At 44.5% G+C, this 16,916-nt stretch overlaps 1 protein-coding gene across 1 annotated transcript in view; it reads right to left on the reverse strand.

The window, feature by feature from the left end:
* Nucleotides 1-16,916, reverse strand: part of TTC34 (tetratricopeptide repeat domain 34) — a 175,135-nt gene that overhangs the window by 154,780 nt on the left and 3,439 nt on the right. Inside the window, exons 2-3 of the mRNA XM_073656488.1 lie at nt 13,965-15,635; nt 12,658-12,883 (exon numbers count right to left, since the gene is read on the reverse strand). Coding sequence (XP_073512589.1) covers nt 12,658-12,883; nt 13,965-15,565 — 1,827 coding nt within the window. The 5' untranslated portion in view covers nt 15,566-15,635. The remainder of the gene's footprint in view (nt 1-12,657; nt 12,884-13,964; nt 15,636-16,916) is intronic.

Below are 16,916 nucleotides of genomic sequence, written 5' to 3' on the forward strand. Positions count from 1 at the left end.
GAAAAAGAAGAGCGAAACGCGCGTCGGGGCGCGCTTTCACTTGTAGCACCTTCTGTGGCTCCCCTGGCATCCTGCGGGCTTCCTGTCACCCGGGTCTTTTGCAACTGGGTGAGTGCTTTTATCCACTTCTTGGGTACTCTTTATACATTTATTCATTTAATATCATGGGCACAGGGTAGTTAGTACCTCTTATTCCGGTTCTGCATTTCCCCCTTTGTTACTATTTAACATTTTGCGATTTTTGCACATGATATTGTCTATTATGTCTATTTAAATGACTGGTGTCTTATAATGGGTGAATCTTTATATTAATGTACTGCTACCATTTGTGGTTATACATTTATAGAGTGTCCCTCTGTTTGTATATTGGATTATACCCTCTCTTCTTGGATTGCCCAGCAGTCTTTTTGCCAGGAGTTGCCTTGTTTCTGGCACTGCTTTTCCTGATCCCCTTGCCTCGTTACTATTACTTTCTGTATTACCTTTTATCTCTGTGATGATGAATTATAAATAAAGATTCTATCCTTTTGCTATACTACTCTTGGTTTCTCCGGTTTTTTAATATTGGATGTGAGTAGGCAATTTGAACCTGGTGCCGGACAATATGTCATAGCACCATGTTTTGTATCATAGTATATATTTGGCCAGCTTTTTTCTTATATTTACCTCAAAAACATATGTAGAATCAGAACTTTTCTTACCTTTGACTCGGCAAAAACTCTTACTGTAGCTCTTATTCATTCTCGTCTGGACTATTGCAACTCTTTACTAATCGGTCTCCCTCTTTCTAAACTTTCCCAATCCATCCTGAATGCAGCAGTCAGGAAAATATTCCTCTCCAACCAATACACCGATGCCTATTCCCTGTGCCAGTCATTGCACTGGTTGCCCATCCAATACAGAGTTCAATATAAACTTATCACTCTTACCCACAAAGCTCTCCACGATCCAGCACCACTCTTCATCTCCTCCCTCATCTCAGTCTACCATCCTTCCCATGCCCTCCATTCTGCTAATGACTTAAAACTAAAATCCTCCTTAATCCGAACCTCCCACTCCCGTCTCCCGTCTCCAAGATTTCTCACGTGCTGCGCCAATTCTTTGGACTGCACTACCCAGAACAATTCGATTAATTCCCAATACCCAAAGCTTTAAGCATGCCCTAAAACTCATTTCTTCAGACTGGCCTTTCGCCTTAACACACTTGTCTAACGGTCTAAGTTTGGCCCATATCAAGATTTTCTTCAAAATCATGTTCATACCATTCATGCACTGATTAGCCTCTGTTTGTGTCTGTACTGTACACAAACTGGCTGGCGACCAGTTCATATAGTGTTATGTACTTACTAGTGTTGAGCGAGCACTAAAATGCTCAGGTGCTCGAAGCTCGGCCCGAGCTCGCCGTGATACTCGGGTGCTCGACCCGAGCAACGAGCCCAATGTTAGTCTATGGAAGACCCGAGCATTTTTGCGGCGGCACCCCCGGCAGTCTGTAGAAAGTCTAAAAAGTGCCCAAAACGATAGTGACAGTGCTCAAATGACATGGGGACAGCAAGAAACTTTTTTCCTGTGAAATATGTGAAGGAATTTATTTTCCAGGGTAAAGACTTGTGTATAAAGTAAAATAAATAACCAAAAACAAAAATACTCCTCCACACCTTGGGTTATGTTCACAAGTAGCATTTTTTATGCGTTTTTGCACTTTTGTATTGCTTTCAACTGTGACAAATGCATTCACCGGGAAATGTCATTTTAACATTTTACAACCTTATCTGGCCATGTGCTGTGTGACACATGCATACAGTGCTGAAAATACATGGGGACAGCATGTTTGCAAGCGCAAATATGCAGCCAACCACCGACCCACTCCCAGGCTGCAATACCATACTGCTAGGTTGCACTTGAAATGGGGTCTTTTAGTTTTGAGGAGGCCGAAGCTGGCCACTACCTCATGGCTTCTTCGGCAGCGAGGTATCCATACTCAGTCCCCAGCCGCCCGGCGGCCGGGTGTCCACGCTCGGTCCCCAGCTGCCTGGGGGCGGCCGGGTGTCCATAAACGGTCCCCAGCCGCCCCGATTTCTCCGCGGAACATCCCCACAGACTTTTTTTAGCCTGGCCTGCTTTAGGGCAGCATTGGACGAGCCCACCAGAGAACTCGACTCCTCCGGTGGGCCCTGGCTGCTCCATCAGGGGAGTTGAGAGTGCCAAGGTGAGGAGCATGATGAGGATGATAGAAGTTAGCATTTGATTTGTTTTCAAGGAATGCAAGCGCATGTATGTAGTAGCGACTAGGCCTGAGGAGGTCAGCGTTTTGGCGCATATCCTACCTCCTCCGAAGATTGCTGGATGTTTTCCTGCTACTATCCAAGTTCTATGACTGCCGTTAAAACAAAGCTTCAGGTGATAAATGATGGATGAGGTAGTGGCAAAAGAGAAAGAGCAGGAGGGACAGGGACCATTCACATCAATATCAGGCCAGTCAACCACATATGTCTTGTAGGATATGTTTCTGTAACAAAAGGAGCGGTTCGGCTACACAGTTATAGAGCATACAGTGAGTGCAATGCCTACCAAAAATTTTGAGGCACTCCAATGCCCCTTGGAAAGGACAAGGAGGTCAGAGGGCCTTAACTAAACCTTTTTTTTCCATTTATAGCAACTGGGTCTCCTGTGCACTGTTGGCCTAAGCAGTGAATGGAAGGCTTTCCAAAAATTATGAGGAACTGCAATGCCCATTGAAACAGACGTGGATTACAGCGTACTAAAAACCTTCTACCCATTATTGGGGAGTGTGTCTCCCTTAGTTTTCACCTTTGCATTGAAAAGCAAAAGCTGACTAAAATTAGGAGGAAATGCAATGCCCGTTGGAAGAGTCGTGTAGATTAGAGGTAAGGTAATTAAAAACAACATTTCAGTGCCCCTTGGAAGAGCTGTGGAGTTCAGAGTGGCTTAAGAAGACGCTTTTAATGCCCTTTTGAAGAGACGTGGAGGTCAAAAGTAGCTTAACAAGACGGTTTTAATGCCCATTACCAGAGCCATACAGTACAGCATCTTAAAAACATTATTCCCATTATTGGGGAGTGGGTCTCCCATAGTCTTTGCTTATGCCTTCCAAGCAAAAGCTTCCAAAAATTAGGACGGAGTAACTTGCAATGCCTCTTACAAGAGCCATGCAGTACACCATATTAGAAACATAAGTCCCATTATTGGGGAGTGGGTCTCCCATAGTATTTGCTTATGCCTTCCAAGCAAAAGTTTCCAAAAATTAGGACGGAGCAACTTTCAATGCCCCTTACCAGAGCCATGCAGTACAGCATATTACAAACATAAGTCCCATTATTGGGGAGTGGGTCTCCCATAGTATTCGCTTATGCCTTCCAAGCAAAAGCTTCCAAAAATTATGAGGAAATGCAATGCCTGTTCGAAGAGTCGTGGAGGTCCCAGTAGCTTAACAAGACGCTTTAAATGTCCCTCAGAAGAGACGTGGAGGTCAGAGTGGTATAACAGGACGCTTTTAATGCCCCTTGAAAGAATAATGGAGGTCCCAGTAGCTTAACAAGATGCTTTTAATGCCCCTCGGAAAAGTGGTGGAGGTCCCAGTAGCTTAACAAGACGCTTTTAATGCCCCTCAGAAGAGACGTGGAGGTCAGAGTGGTATAACAAGACGCTTTTAATGCCCCTCAAAAGAGACGTGGAGGTCAGAGTGGTATAACAAGACGGTTTTAATGCCCCTCAGAAGAGACGTGGAGGTCAGAGTGGTATAACAAGACGCTTTTAATGCCCCTCAGAAGAGACGTGGAGGTCAGAGTGGTATAACAAGACGCTTTTAATGCCCTTTGAAAGAATGAGGGAGGTCCCAGTAGCTTAACAAAACGCTTTTAATGCCCCTCGGAAAAGTGGTGGAGGTCCCAGTAGCTTAACAAGACGCTTTTAATGCCCCTCAGTAGAGACGTGGAGGTCAGAGTGGTATAACAAGATGCTTTTAATGCCCCTCGGAAAAGTGGTGGAGGTCCCAGTAGCTTAACAAGATGCTTTTATTGCCCCTTGGAAGAGCCATACAGAACAGCATCTTAAAAATATTATTCCCATTATTGGGGAGTTGGTCTCCCACAGTCTTTGCTTATGCCTTCCAAGCAAAAGCTGACAAAAAACAGGATGGAGGAACTTTCAATAATGGCAACATGGACCACGGTCACCCTGGTGGTATAGTGGTGGTGGTGGAGGCTGAGGATAAGGAGAAGAGCATAAAACAGCCGAAATGAGGAAGTGTATACCCATGTGTGGGTGTGAAGCGATGCATGTGAATACACCTCCCGAAATAACACAGTGGATTTGACTTTATGTTACTCTGCTGTCATTTGGTGGTGATGAGAAGTCTGGCCCAATCCAGCCCTTGTTCATTTTGATAAGGGTCAGCTTGTCAGCATTGTCAGTTGACAGGCGAGTGCGCTTATCAGTTATAATTCCCCCAGCGGCACTAAAAACACGCTCCGATAACACGCTAGCGGCAGGGCAGGCCAGGACCTCCAAGGCGTACAGAGCGAGTTCATTCCAAGTGTCCAGCTTGGATACCCAATAATTAAAAGGCACAGAGGAATCACGGAGGACGCTGGTACGGTCGGCAAGGTAGTCCCTCACCATCTTTTGAAACTTTCCACTCCTTGTGAGAGTACCCCGCGCTTCAGGGTCTGTCCGAAGGGAGGGTCTGAGAAAACTGTCCCAGACCGTGGACAGTGTTCCCCCGCCTCCGCTGGATTGGAGTTGCGTCTCTCTCGCATGTACGCCTTGGTTGGGCAACAACAAACTGTGACCTCTGCCGCTAGCGTGTTCAGATGGGAATTTTTTTTAACAGTTCTGCAGCAAGGGCCTTCTGGTACAACCCCATTTTTGTAGACCTCTCCACCTCAGGAATAAGAGAGTGAAAGTTCTCCTTGTAAAGGGGGTCTACAAATGTCACCAACCAGTAATGACTGTCACCCAACATTTTGACAACGCGAGGGTCACGGTTAAGGCAGCGTAACAAAGTCAGCCATGCGTGCCAGACTGGTAACGGGCAAGATTTCCGTGTCCTCACCAAGATGACGACTGACCATGCTCTCCTCCTCCTCCTCCCCCCTGTCCTCAGGCCACCCACGCTGAACCGACGGTATGACAGTTGTAGAGGTACTACCGTCTACAGCGCATGATACCAGCTCCTGTTCTTCCTCCTCCTCCTCTCCCTCATTGTCCCCCAATACATGTTGGGATGAAATGAGGCTGGGCTGTGTGTAATCGCCCGCTACGGCTTCTTGATCCATCTCATCATACTCTGGCTGCAATGTCTCCTCTTTAATTCTCTGCAGAGAGCGTTGCAAAAGACAGACAAGTGGGATGCTGTTGCTAGTGATGGCCTCATCGCGACTCACCATCTTGGTGGACTCCTCAAAGTTTGTCAGGATGGTACATATGTCAGACATCAAGGTCCACTCCTGAGGTCTTATGTGTGGAGTCTGACCTGAATATAGATGGCCTTGTTGCAATCTGGTACTCCACAACTGCTCTCTTCTGCTCACAAATCCTTAGCAACATGTGGAGGGTAGAGTTCCAACGTGTGGGGACATCACACACCAATCGGTGTGCCGGAAGCTGCAAATGCTGCTGCAACACAGCAAGGGCGGTGGAAGCTGTAGCCGACTTGCGAAAATGAGCTGACAGGCAGCGTACTTTCACGAGCAGATCTGGCAACTCGGGGTACGATTTAAGAAACCGCTGAACCACGAGGTTAAGCACATGAGCCAGGCATGGTACGTGTGTGATCTCGCCTCGCCTCAGAGCCGCCACCAGGTTACGGCCATTGTCACACACGACCATGCATGGATGTAGGTTCAACGGTCTCAGCCACAGATCTGCCTGCTCTTTCACAGCTGTCCACAACTCACAAGCAGTGTGAGGTTTCTCACCTAAGCTTATGAGTTTCGGCACAGCCTGTTGCCGCTTGGCGGAGGCAGTACTGCAGTGCTTCCAGCTTGTAACTGATGTGGTAATATCTGAGATGGAGGCTGAACATGAGGAGGAGGAGGAGGAGGATGATGCGCAGGAGCTGTACACTGTGGGGGCAACTCTGACTGACATAGGGCCCGCAATCCTCGGTGTGGGGAGGATGTGTTCCGTCCCAAGGTCCGACTGGGTCCCGGCTTCCACTATGTTTACCCAGTGTGCCGTCAGGGAGATGTAACGTCCCTGGCCACAAGCACTTGTCCACGTGTCCGTTGTCAGGTGGACTCTCCCAGTAACTGCGTTGTTGAGGGCACGGCAGATGTTTTGGGACACGTGCTTGTGTAGTGTGGGGATGGCTCACCGGGCAAAATAGTGTCGGCTGGGGACAGAGTACCGAGGGACGGCCACCGCCATAAGGTTGCGGAAGGATTCCATCTCCACCAGCCTAAAAGGCAGCATTTCCAATGCAAGCAGTCGTGAAATGTGCGAATTTAGGACTGTGGCCTGTGGGGCGTTAGCTGCGAATTTCCTCTTTTGTTCAAAGGTCTGGGATATGGACAATTGAACGCCGCGGTGGGACATGGACGTTGATGCTGTTTCTTGAGAAACTGCCATAACAAGTGAAGACTAAGAGGAGGGGGCATCTTTGCATGCAGTAAGGACAGGGGATTGCCTTGCACACACAACAGGGGGTTCTATTGCACGCACAACAGCGGAAGAAGCAGTGGTGACACCCGCTGACACTGGTCGTGGACCCTGGGGTTCGCCCCACAAAGTCGGGTGCTTTGCTGCCATGTGCCTGATCATGCTGGTGGTGGTCAGGCTGGTAGTTTTGTCACCCCTGCTGATGCTGGCCTGGCAGGTGGTACAAATGGCCTTTTTGGGGTTATCAGCAGAGTCTTTAAAAAAATTCCATACTCTGGAAGACTTACCGCTTGTACTGGCAACGTCCCTCGTGTTGGTGTTACGGGGAACGGTTGCCCGCCTTCTGTCTGCGGCCACCACACTGCTTCTTCCTGCCTGTTGGGGTACTCTGCCTCCCTCCCCCTGTGTGCTGCTGGCTTCACTCTGCATGTCCTCCTGCCACGTTGGGTCAGTTACTAGATCATCCACCACCTCCTCCTCTTCCACTTGCGCACCACGATCCTCCTCCTCACTTCCTGGCAATTGTGTCTCGTCATCCTCCACCTCTTGTGACAAATTGCCAGCGTCGACTTCCTGTGGCCGTGGCTGTTCAAATATTTGGGCATTGCTGCATGGGATCTCCTCTTCCACCACTTCAAGCGGAGCAGGCGAGGGGCACAAATATGGAAATGGACCAGTGAACAGCTCTTCAGAGTGTCCAACTGTGGGATCAGTTGCTGTCTGACGACACTCGGCATGGTGGGAGGAAGGAGCATCAGGCTGAGGAGGAGTTTGCGGTCGAGACTCATGGCTACAAAGAGTTGACCATGTGGAAGACAGACCGGAGGTAGTGGTGCTCAGGTAACTGGAAGTATTATCAGCTATCCAATTAATAACCTATTCACACTGATCAGTTCGCAATACTGGTGTTGTTCTGTGATTCCCTAGTAATTCGGTCAAGAAGTGGGAGCGAGAAGATGTGGCTGCTGGTTGTGGCACATTTTCACCTTGGCCACGGCCCCGTCCTCTGCACGCACCATCACCAGAACGTCCACTTCCACGTCCCTTGCCACGCGCCTTGCCCATTGTAAAGGAAGTAAAATAGCTTACACTCGCACTATGAATGGAAAAAGGGTAATAAAAAGTAGATTACTACCGTGGAAGAGGAAAACCACAGTTCTATTTCTCTGGCCTACACCCGACTCTTTTAAACAATCAGAACAATCATGGAGAAACTATTACTGTTTTTCTTTACGGAAAAAATACCAAAACCTGAATAATAGAGATTTTTTACCGTGGAATGGCAAAACCACAGTTATTGTTTACTGGGGTATACCATAAAATTTTAAATATATATATTTGCGGCTGAACAGTGAGCGACACACTCAAACTGTTTTTTTATAGATACAAAAGGCCCAAAACTGGATACTACAGAGATTTGACCCGTGGAACTGCAAAACCACACTTGGATTTGCCGGGCCTACAACAGACTAATTTCAACAGATATATTTGTGTCTGAAAAATCAGAGACACACTGTTGTTTTTTTTTGGGGGGGGGAGGGGACACCAAAAGGTTAATAAGACGGGTATTTGTACAGTGTGAAGGAGGAAAAAAAAAAGAGGATTTAGATGAAAAAAAAAGGATTTTTCCTGGCCCCCGAGACCTGGAGCTAAGTCCAGAAATTTCAGCAACAGGAGAAGCACACAGGACTGTAATGCAGCGTTTGCTGGTATAACCCCACTGCGTCTCCTATACAGCCTGCCTGCCTGATATCTGGGATAGATATTAGTCCTGAGAAGGACTGTTTGTTTGATCTGGCAGCCTTTACAGACCCTACACTAACTATTTCGCACTATAAATCTCTCCCTAGCTCAGCAGCGCTTTCCCTACACTGTCTGATCCCGTGCGTCTGTGTCCAAGATGGCGGCGCCCGGTTTTAAATACTCGAGGTGACGCTGTGCGGCCAGCCAATCACTGTAATGCCCACAAACAACATGGCTGCGGCATTACAGTGACTGGCTGGCATTCCCTGCATGTTCATTGGCTCTGTAAAGAGCGCCAAACATGCAGGGCGGAGACCCGAGCTCCCGCCCGAGTAACCCGGAAATGCTCGGTGCTCGCCGAACATCCCGAGTAGTGAGATGCTCGGGCGAGTACCGAGCAGTGTCGAGCATGTTCGCTCAACACTAGTACTTACCCTATTTAGCATATTATGGCTGTATTATACAATATTTGTCCATTTTACCTTTTGTGTGCCCCCCTATTTTCTCATAGACTGTAAGCTTGCGAGCAGGGCCCTCACTCCTTTTATTATCTGAGTTATGATTATTTGGTAATGTCTTTTCGTCTGTTCAAGCCCCCCCCCCCACCTCCCTAAAATTGTAAAGTGCTGAGGAATATGTTGGCGCTATAAAAATAAAAAATATTATTATTATTATAGGTGCTGTAGGAGATGTCGGGACCATAAGCTCAGGGGGGCAACCACTGTCCAACCAGTGAGACTAGTGTGGCTAAGATCTGTACAGCCGTCCTAGCAGTATGAATGTGTTGTCCAACTGGAGCTATCAGCTATCAGCATACAAAATCCCATTCTTGACCATTCTTGATGAATTAGCACAATGAGCTGCATACGATGTTGTGGATGATCAGTAGTATTACAAAAAGTCTAAGTGGCCCGATAGGTTTGTTGCAGAAATTTCTGGGAGTGTACAAATGAGGCCTAGAGAAATCCATGTGTTTGTCCCTAAAATAATCCCATTCGGATGAGCAGAACTGATTTTACAGAAGCAGAAATTTCTGCATCAAAATGTGTCACTTGTAAATTCATCCTTGAGTACAGAAAGTAAAAAACGCTACTGCCATCTGCTGGAGAGGAATATATTCAGCAAATGGCCAAAAATCATGGCATTTAAACTATTTAAGCATTTTAGGCTACATTCCCATGATGAGCTTTTGGTGAGTTTTTTATGTTGCAGTTTTTTTTGCACCATTTCTGCATCTGTTAGCTAAATTAGGTGCATTTTTATATTCATTTTTATCTAATTTTTAACACTGCGTTTTTTTGTCTCTTGTTGGTGTGTCAAGCTTTAAATAAAGCTGCTTTGCTGGTTATACTTCCTGGTATTTGGCTTTCACAAAACTTAATTGATATAGTCATGTGTGGATTATATGCGTTTTTACTGCATTTTCATAGCAGAAAAGCACTAAAAATGCATGTGCATTTCTTTACCTGAGGACGCAGACAATGGAGAAGATGAAAAAAGTAATTTCTCCTTCTTCTTGCAATTTTGATATGATTCTTTCATGCGAGAGAATTGGATCACTCTAAAGTGACACTCGGATTAAACTCTGACAGAGTTTGAGCCGAGTGACATTGGCATAATCTGCCAATTCTTTCGCATGAGAGCAGCGATGTCCCTGTGACAGTACCCCAAGGCTAGACATACACCTTATCCCTCACTCAGATATCCATTTATCACATACCCATTATTATCTATGGAGTTATGCACAGTGTGTCTGTTTTTTTATGCACCATGTTTCAACAAAAAAAAAAAAAATCACAGAGACATATCTGTTTTTAATGGAGTCATGGATTAAAATCACTTATTAAAGTCTATGGGTCTGTGAAAATCAAGGATAGCACGTAGATGCCATCCATGAGCAATCGGTGTGCGGTCTGGCTTTACAATTGTGATGTGCACGATGAGATTTGCTAATTTTTTTTTTTTTTTTTTAAAGATCTGCTCTAAATTTCTCTTAAAAATGCTTAAAGAATTCTGCTTGCTCATTTCTATTGGAAATCCACTCCGTCTTTCATAGGATGAGTTTTGCATGTAGTTGGAGCGAATTCGAATCTGGAGATGCTTCAGAGAAGCATTGTCCAATCAAAACTATGCCAAAAAACTTCAGGAAAAACAAGACTTCCAGAACTTTTCAAAACTTTTTGTAGAAACGCTTAAAAAAGAAGAAATACTCCACCAAAAACTAAAGCAAACAAAAAAAATGTACCGTTTCCTGAAGAGGTTTCCCTTTGAAAAACAAATTGTTTATCAACGCCTCAAATACCCTTTGTGTGAACAGAAAAGAAAACTTTGTGTGAACATTGCCTTACTGTTCTACTTCTTCAGACTGCAATGGCCTTTGCAGTGCTAATTTCTATGATATGGGAAATATGTATATAAATAAATTGATAAAATAATAGAATTGATAAAAATATTGAGAAAAAATAACACACTGTAAGACATAAGGGAACAGAGCAGGGACGTAACGACCAGACCAGTGCAGGAGGAGAGCCCGCCAACACCAGCACCTATTTCAGCTGGATGTGCAGCCGAGGACGCACATTCAGCTGAAGTGTATTGCGGCGCAGAGACCCGCTGGGTCCCTGCATTGTAATACACACCTCCGGCCTGCAGCTGAAGTCCGCATGCCCGTCACGAGCAGTGCTTGGGAGTGGCGTCATGTGCCGCCCATGGCTGGCATACCGAAATTAGCTGCAGGCTACAGAAGAGGAGTGGAGGAAGGTGAGAAGAATCATTCATCTTTAATCTGTTGTAAAAGAGCAGAACAGACATTATGCAAGGTAGGGGCCAGAGTGGGGGTCATTATACCAGGATGGGGCTCATAATGGGGCTCAGTATGGGAATCACTACACCATGAAGGAGCCAAGGATGGTGGTCATTATGGAAAAAGGAAGGTTCCAGCTTCAAAAGACTCCAAATTTATTCAAAAGTATAAAATAGATCCATATTTTTACATGCTGGTCATTATACCAGGATGGGGCTCAGTATGGGGTCACTACACCAGGAAGGAGCCCAGGATGGTTGTCATTATGCCAGGATGGGGGACATTGTTATAGAATGGGGGACATTATACCAAGATGGAGGACATTATACCAGGAAGGGACATTATACCAGGAAGAGGCACAGGACAGGTGACATTATAACATGAAGGAGCACAAGATGGGGGACATTATACCAGGAAGGGACCTGGGATGAGGGACATTATTTCAGGAAGGTGCCTGGATGGGGACAGTATTAAAAGTAGGGTGAACACGTATGCATTTAAAGGATCTACAACACTACAAAGGTCCAAATTTTGTATCAGGGCTCATGGGAATTTAGTAACACAACAGGAACAGAGCATGACACATGGAATACTCTTTGTCTTTCTCATATCCCTGTGTCATGTTTGCCCACTCAGATTCTGCACTAGGGACGGACATATCATTGCGGCCCGAAAGGTAAGGGGGCCCAATTTCATCCCCTAAGTTGCAATTGTCTTCCGTCAGAGGCACAATTTTGGACTTCAAAAGGCCCATATACTATTTTTGCTCAGGAGCCCTCTTCTGTGTGTATCCGCCACTGCTCTGCACTGTAGTCGAGTATCCCATATATAACAGTACTAAGTGAACTCAGCAATGACATGACAGTGAGTGAGGCATCTCCCTGCACTTGGGTCATGTACTGTATGTGTAGCTGGTAAGATCTCATAAATTCCACATTACAATATCACAGTTCATTAAATCCAACATTCAGAAATTCTGATAATATTTATAACTTTGAATTGTATGATAATTGGAATGTTGAAAGAACAGAAGATCTGGGAAGATGAGATTTTTCTAGTTTAAATGTTATATTGAAATTTTATACTTATGTATTTTATTTTAACCGTCTTATATTTTCTACCTTCACAAAAACATTTTCCATTATTTTCTATGACAAAGGAATAACCCATAAATTTGGATGATAGGATGAGAAATCCTCTTATTTTTGGACTAAATGAATTGTCTAATAATAATAATTCTTCCTTCAGTGGAATAATGTAATAGCACTATGCTGACACCTGCTGGTAAAAAGCTAAACATGCATAGATACATATTGAGGTTGGGAAGAATAACTGTTGGCCAAATCTAAAATGTATGGTTAGCTTTAGTTTAAAGAGAATGTAGTTTTTTTTAAAAAAAAAAGAAAAAACTACCTGGTTTCAAAAAGGATTTTACGCTAAATGTATTTTTTTTTCATTTATGTCAATGTATTTTTTTTTGCATGCATTACCTGATTTCCATCGTAAATGAAACCTTTTTTGAACTGTAGCAACGCCAATCTGGCCAGGACTGGAGATCTTTGAGAACTGCTGTTCAAGGCCAAGGAAAGCATCTTATGAGCTTCTTCAATGCGCTCCATTTGGTAGAGGGCATCCGTGCACAGTATCCGACACACGTCATCAGTGGGATCCAACATCATTAGAAGACTGGCTAACTGGTGCACACCTGAGACATCACTGGGGGGGGTAGACGAGGAGAATATGAGAATGAACATCCTTCTTACAAGCAGCTAAATATCTTATGAACTTATTTATTTAAAAAATGAACAACATATGTTCTGCAAAGCTTTCACAGCTCCTTAAAGAATTGTACTTAATGGAAACCTGTCGATTCATGCTGCTCATGCTGTGGGCAGCATGAACCGGAGCCTGACTGCATTACAGACAAATGCTCTGCTATTTCAGAGAAAATGTAGTTTGAAGATCCAATTGGGGACAATAGTCTGAGATGAGGCTAGTCCAGCTTTTCCCAGCACCGCTGTAGGTGTTTTCCATAGCAAGAGACCTGACATTCACCTGGAGCGGTACTGAGAGAAGCCATCTCTTCTCTGGCTAAGATTCCTCGCTGAATACTCAAAATACATTTTCTCTAAAACATCAGAGCGTTTCAGAGAAAAATGTACCTGGCTGCAGTTGAGCCACAAGCTCTGATTCATACTGCCTGTGGTTTTGGCAGCACAAATCAGCTGAAAGGCTCCCTTTTAAGGTGATCTGTGATAGCAAAATTACATTTTGTGTTATAAGGTAGTCTGTTATTTTCTGTTATCAGCTATGTAAGGCTGGAAGAGCCTTACTCTAGTATTTTTTTAATAGGTTGACTGACATTTTCACTAACTGGCATAATTCACTTGAATGCTGCAGTATCAGACACAGCCTTAAGAAAAGAGGGGCACTGTTTTTGAAAAAAAAGCTGATTAGTCTTATACAACTCCATTCAATGGCATGAAATTCAATTGTCATTCATCATCACATCAGTGGGTCAAGCCGCTTAAATTCTGTTAGACATAATTATTTCTTGGCTGCACATTGAATGATTATATACATGTGTGACTTGAAGCTTTGGGACCCCAGTGCAAAATGCATAACAGCGTCCCGACCTTCCATGCACCATTTCTAATACTGGTGTCTTCTTATGTGGCAAAGGAGGCTTTGACCTCCTCTTCAGGATCCGCAGACTGGATGCAGCCGCTACCACTGCCCCCCTAAGAGTATTAACCTGATTGTATATAACAGTTAAGTATGTATACTTAGCATTTACCATTCTTGTGAGTTGTCATCCTGCTCCACTGTCTTATTTTTGTTCTTTAGTCCTTGTTCATTACTACTAGAAAATGTTCTGTGCAGCATCTTCTCACCTTCTTCCTGTAGGACCTTGTATAGAAGGCCTCTTTGGTTCCAGGGCACATACGTTTTAATAGTCAGTAAGGTCTCATCTAATTTTAGCTTGCAGGCGGTAACATAGTCAAGGGCTGTCAGAAAGCAGCTTCCACTTATCATCCGGATCAAACCCCTCCCACAAAGAGCCCTCACACAACTAGAAGGATGAGGCGAGTCGTCTTCTATAATCTTCTGAAAGTCCTTCAAGGCTTGTTGATGTTCATTACTGTGAAAGTGACAGAAGCCCTGTAGAACATATAAGGTGTTTTGATAAGTCTTCTTCTCAGAGTTGATTAACTGGTTGCAAATGTCCAGACAGGTCCGGAAATCTCCAGAAAGGAGTTTGCAGTCTGCTAGACGCACATTCATTTCCCGTCTACTTTCAGGAGAGCATTGTATTAAAAACTCAAGAGCCTGAATTATAGGTAAGAGAAGTTCTGTACCAGCATCTGACCTGAGCTCTGGCCGAGCTCGTATGGCTTCTCTAAAGTCTCCAAAATCCATTTCAATGCAAGTCTTGGACCGTTCCATCACTCTAGCGATGTCTGGACTGGAAAAGATCTCCATAAATCGTCTTCTGGCATGATTAGGGCTGATTCTGAAAGCCTCTGCTAAGTCCTGCACCATTTCTTTAGTACGGCAGCCTAAAGAGTAGTAGGCTGCCGCTCGATCGACCAACAACCAAGAAATCTTTTCCTCCTTAAGTTTAGTCTCCAATGATAAGGACTCAATTGCCCTGGAATATACAGCTATACACTCTTCAAACTTACATTCTTCAAATAAATAAGCAGCTTGGGTTTTACATATCTGGAGATCATCAGGAGTCAAGGCAGCTAGAAAACTATAACATTCATGAAGCAAGACGTTCAAGTTGTCCTCTGTATTATTGTTCTCGTAAGAGGAGATATATCTGTGGAAGGCACTGATAATTTGGGGTAGGTGGTCTCTTTGCTTAGTGCATATGTATTGCCTAGCTTCCTCATTGTACTTAGCAAATACTTTTACATAGTCAACCACTCCGTTTCTTGAATGAGTCTGAGATAAAATCCACGCAAGACCTCTGGTCAACAGCAGTTCTAGAGAATGGTGAGGGTAAGTATTTAATAAAGAGTTACATCTCATTACCACATCCTCATAGCGTCCACTTTTAATGAAAGTGCCCATTTTGAATAAGGAAGCAGCAAAATTATTTGGATAGAGCGTGGAAAGAAAGACTGCCGCTATTCCTGGGTTCAGAGAAACAATGGCCATACCGTCACATTTTATTTTTGGTATATCACTTTCTCCTAGACACCAATTCTCCAAAGTTGTAATTACTGAATGATACTGTCCATCATTCAGAGACTTTACTCTTTGTAGGGCAATGGGTGCATTACAGCTAAACGCTGCCATATAGAATGCCGATGCTAAAAAGTGTTCATCATTAAGAAGGTGCTGGTAGGCTTCACGGCACAATCGACTAGGGACATCTTGGCCAGACATCTTTTTACCTTGGGAGCTACACAGGTGTTTTGGAATGTGTCTTCAGTGTCTTCATCTTTTTCTACAGTATCTATGGTAATTCCAAAAAGAAAGAAAAAGTTATTTTCTTTTTATTATACAAATGCAGTTTTGTGTCAGTTTTAAAAATTCAACACCTTTACATGTGAACACAGTCTTAGACCTAATTCAGACGGCTGATTTTCTCACGTATGAGAAAAACAGACTGATTATTTTGATCAGACTTTGGTCCGAGTGTCATCCATTTTTCTCATACGTACAGGGAAAAAAATTCTCCACCTTCTCCTATGTGACAGTCCGTGAAAATCATACCGCAGTCAGATGACTTCCAAATGCGGTTCCATTTTTTTCAAGGGACCATAGACAAACATTGCTGTTTTTGTTTCAACCCTCAGATTAAAATCTGACGTGGCTCCGTGATTTTCCTTGGACCACTCGGTCCGCGAAAAATCACGGACATGTGAATGAACCCATAGACTGAAAAAGTTATGAGTGCTATATGTGAAAACAACAGATAGCACTTGTAGGTGAAAACTGGACACGTGAATGAGGCTTTAAGGTTAGGTTCAGATGGCTGTTGTACAAAACGTCTGCAAATTGTGGCTGTGACTACTTGTCCACATCATAGGGGGATCCAAGAGCCAACTGCTACATGTTGGACCATATGCTGCACATTGGTTAATATTGGTCAGTGTGATGGATTTGTGCAGTCTTTTGCGCATAGGAATACTACCCTGACCTTAAACTACATCTGTCTGAACGAGGCCTTAAAGAGAATCTGACACCACATTTGACCTATCTAAACTCTTAATATGGGCATATACATTATAGAATGCTGAAAAAAGTCCTACCTGTATACCTCATATCAGATGCTTGGTTGTGGATAAATCCTCTTTTATCATTTTATATAAATGACCTTTTCCCGGCTATGGGGAGAACACTTGCCGTAAGATAACTTTGCCTCCAAAGATTATTTTACATGAAGGGGAGTTACCAGTGTCCCTGGGTATTGGGGCTAAAAGCACTGTCCCTGGGTGGTAGGGCTAAGAGAGCTGGCCCTGGGTGGTAGGGCTAAGAGAGCTGGCCCTGGGTGGTAGGGCTAAGAGAGCTGGCCCTGGGTGGTAGGGCTAAGAGAGCTGGCCCTGGGTGGTAGGGCTAAGAGAGCTGGCCCTGGGTAGTAGGGCTAAGAGAGCTGGCCCTGGGTAGTAGGGCTAAGAGAGCTGGCCCTGGGTAGTAGGGCTAAGAGTGCTGTCCCTGGGTAGTAGGGCTAAGAGAGCTGAGTCCAAGATGGACTGCTCCCTATGCTAAGTATTGGCTGTATCTTCTCTAATAC

Source organism: Phyllobates terribilis, unplaced genomic scaffold (genome assembly GCF_046119375.1).
Source record: "Phyllobates terribilis strain yellow unplaced genomic scaffold, ASM4611937v1 Scaffold_12__6_contigs__length_324123572, whole genome shotgun sequence".
NCBI lineage: Eukaryota > Metazoa > Chordata > Amphibia > Anura > Dendrobatidae > Phyllobates > Phyllobates terribilis.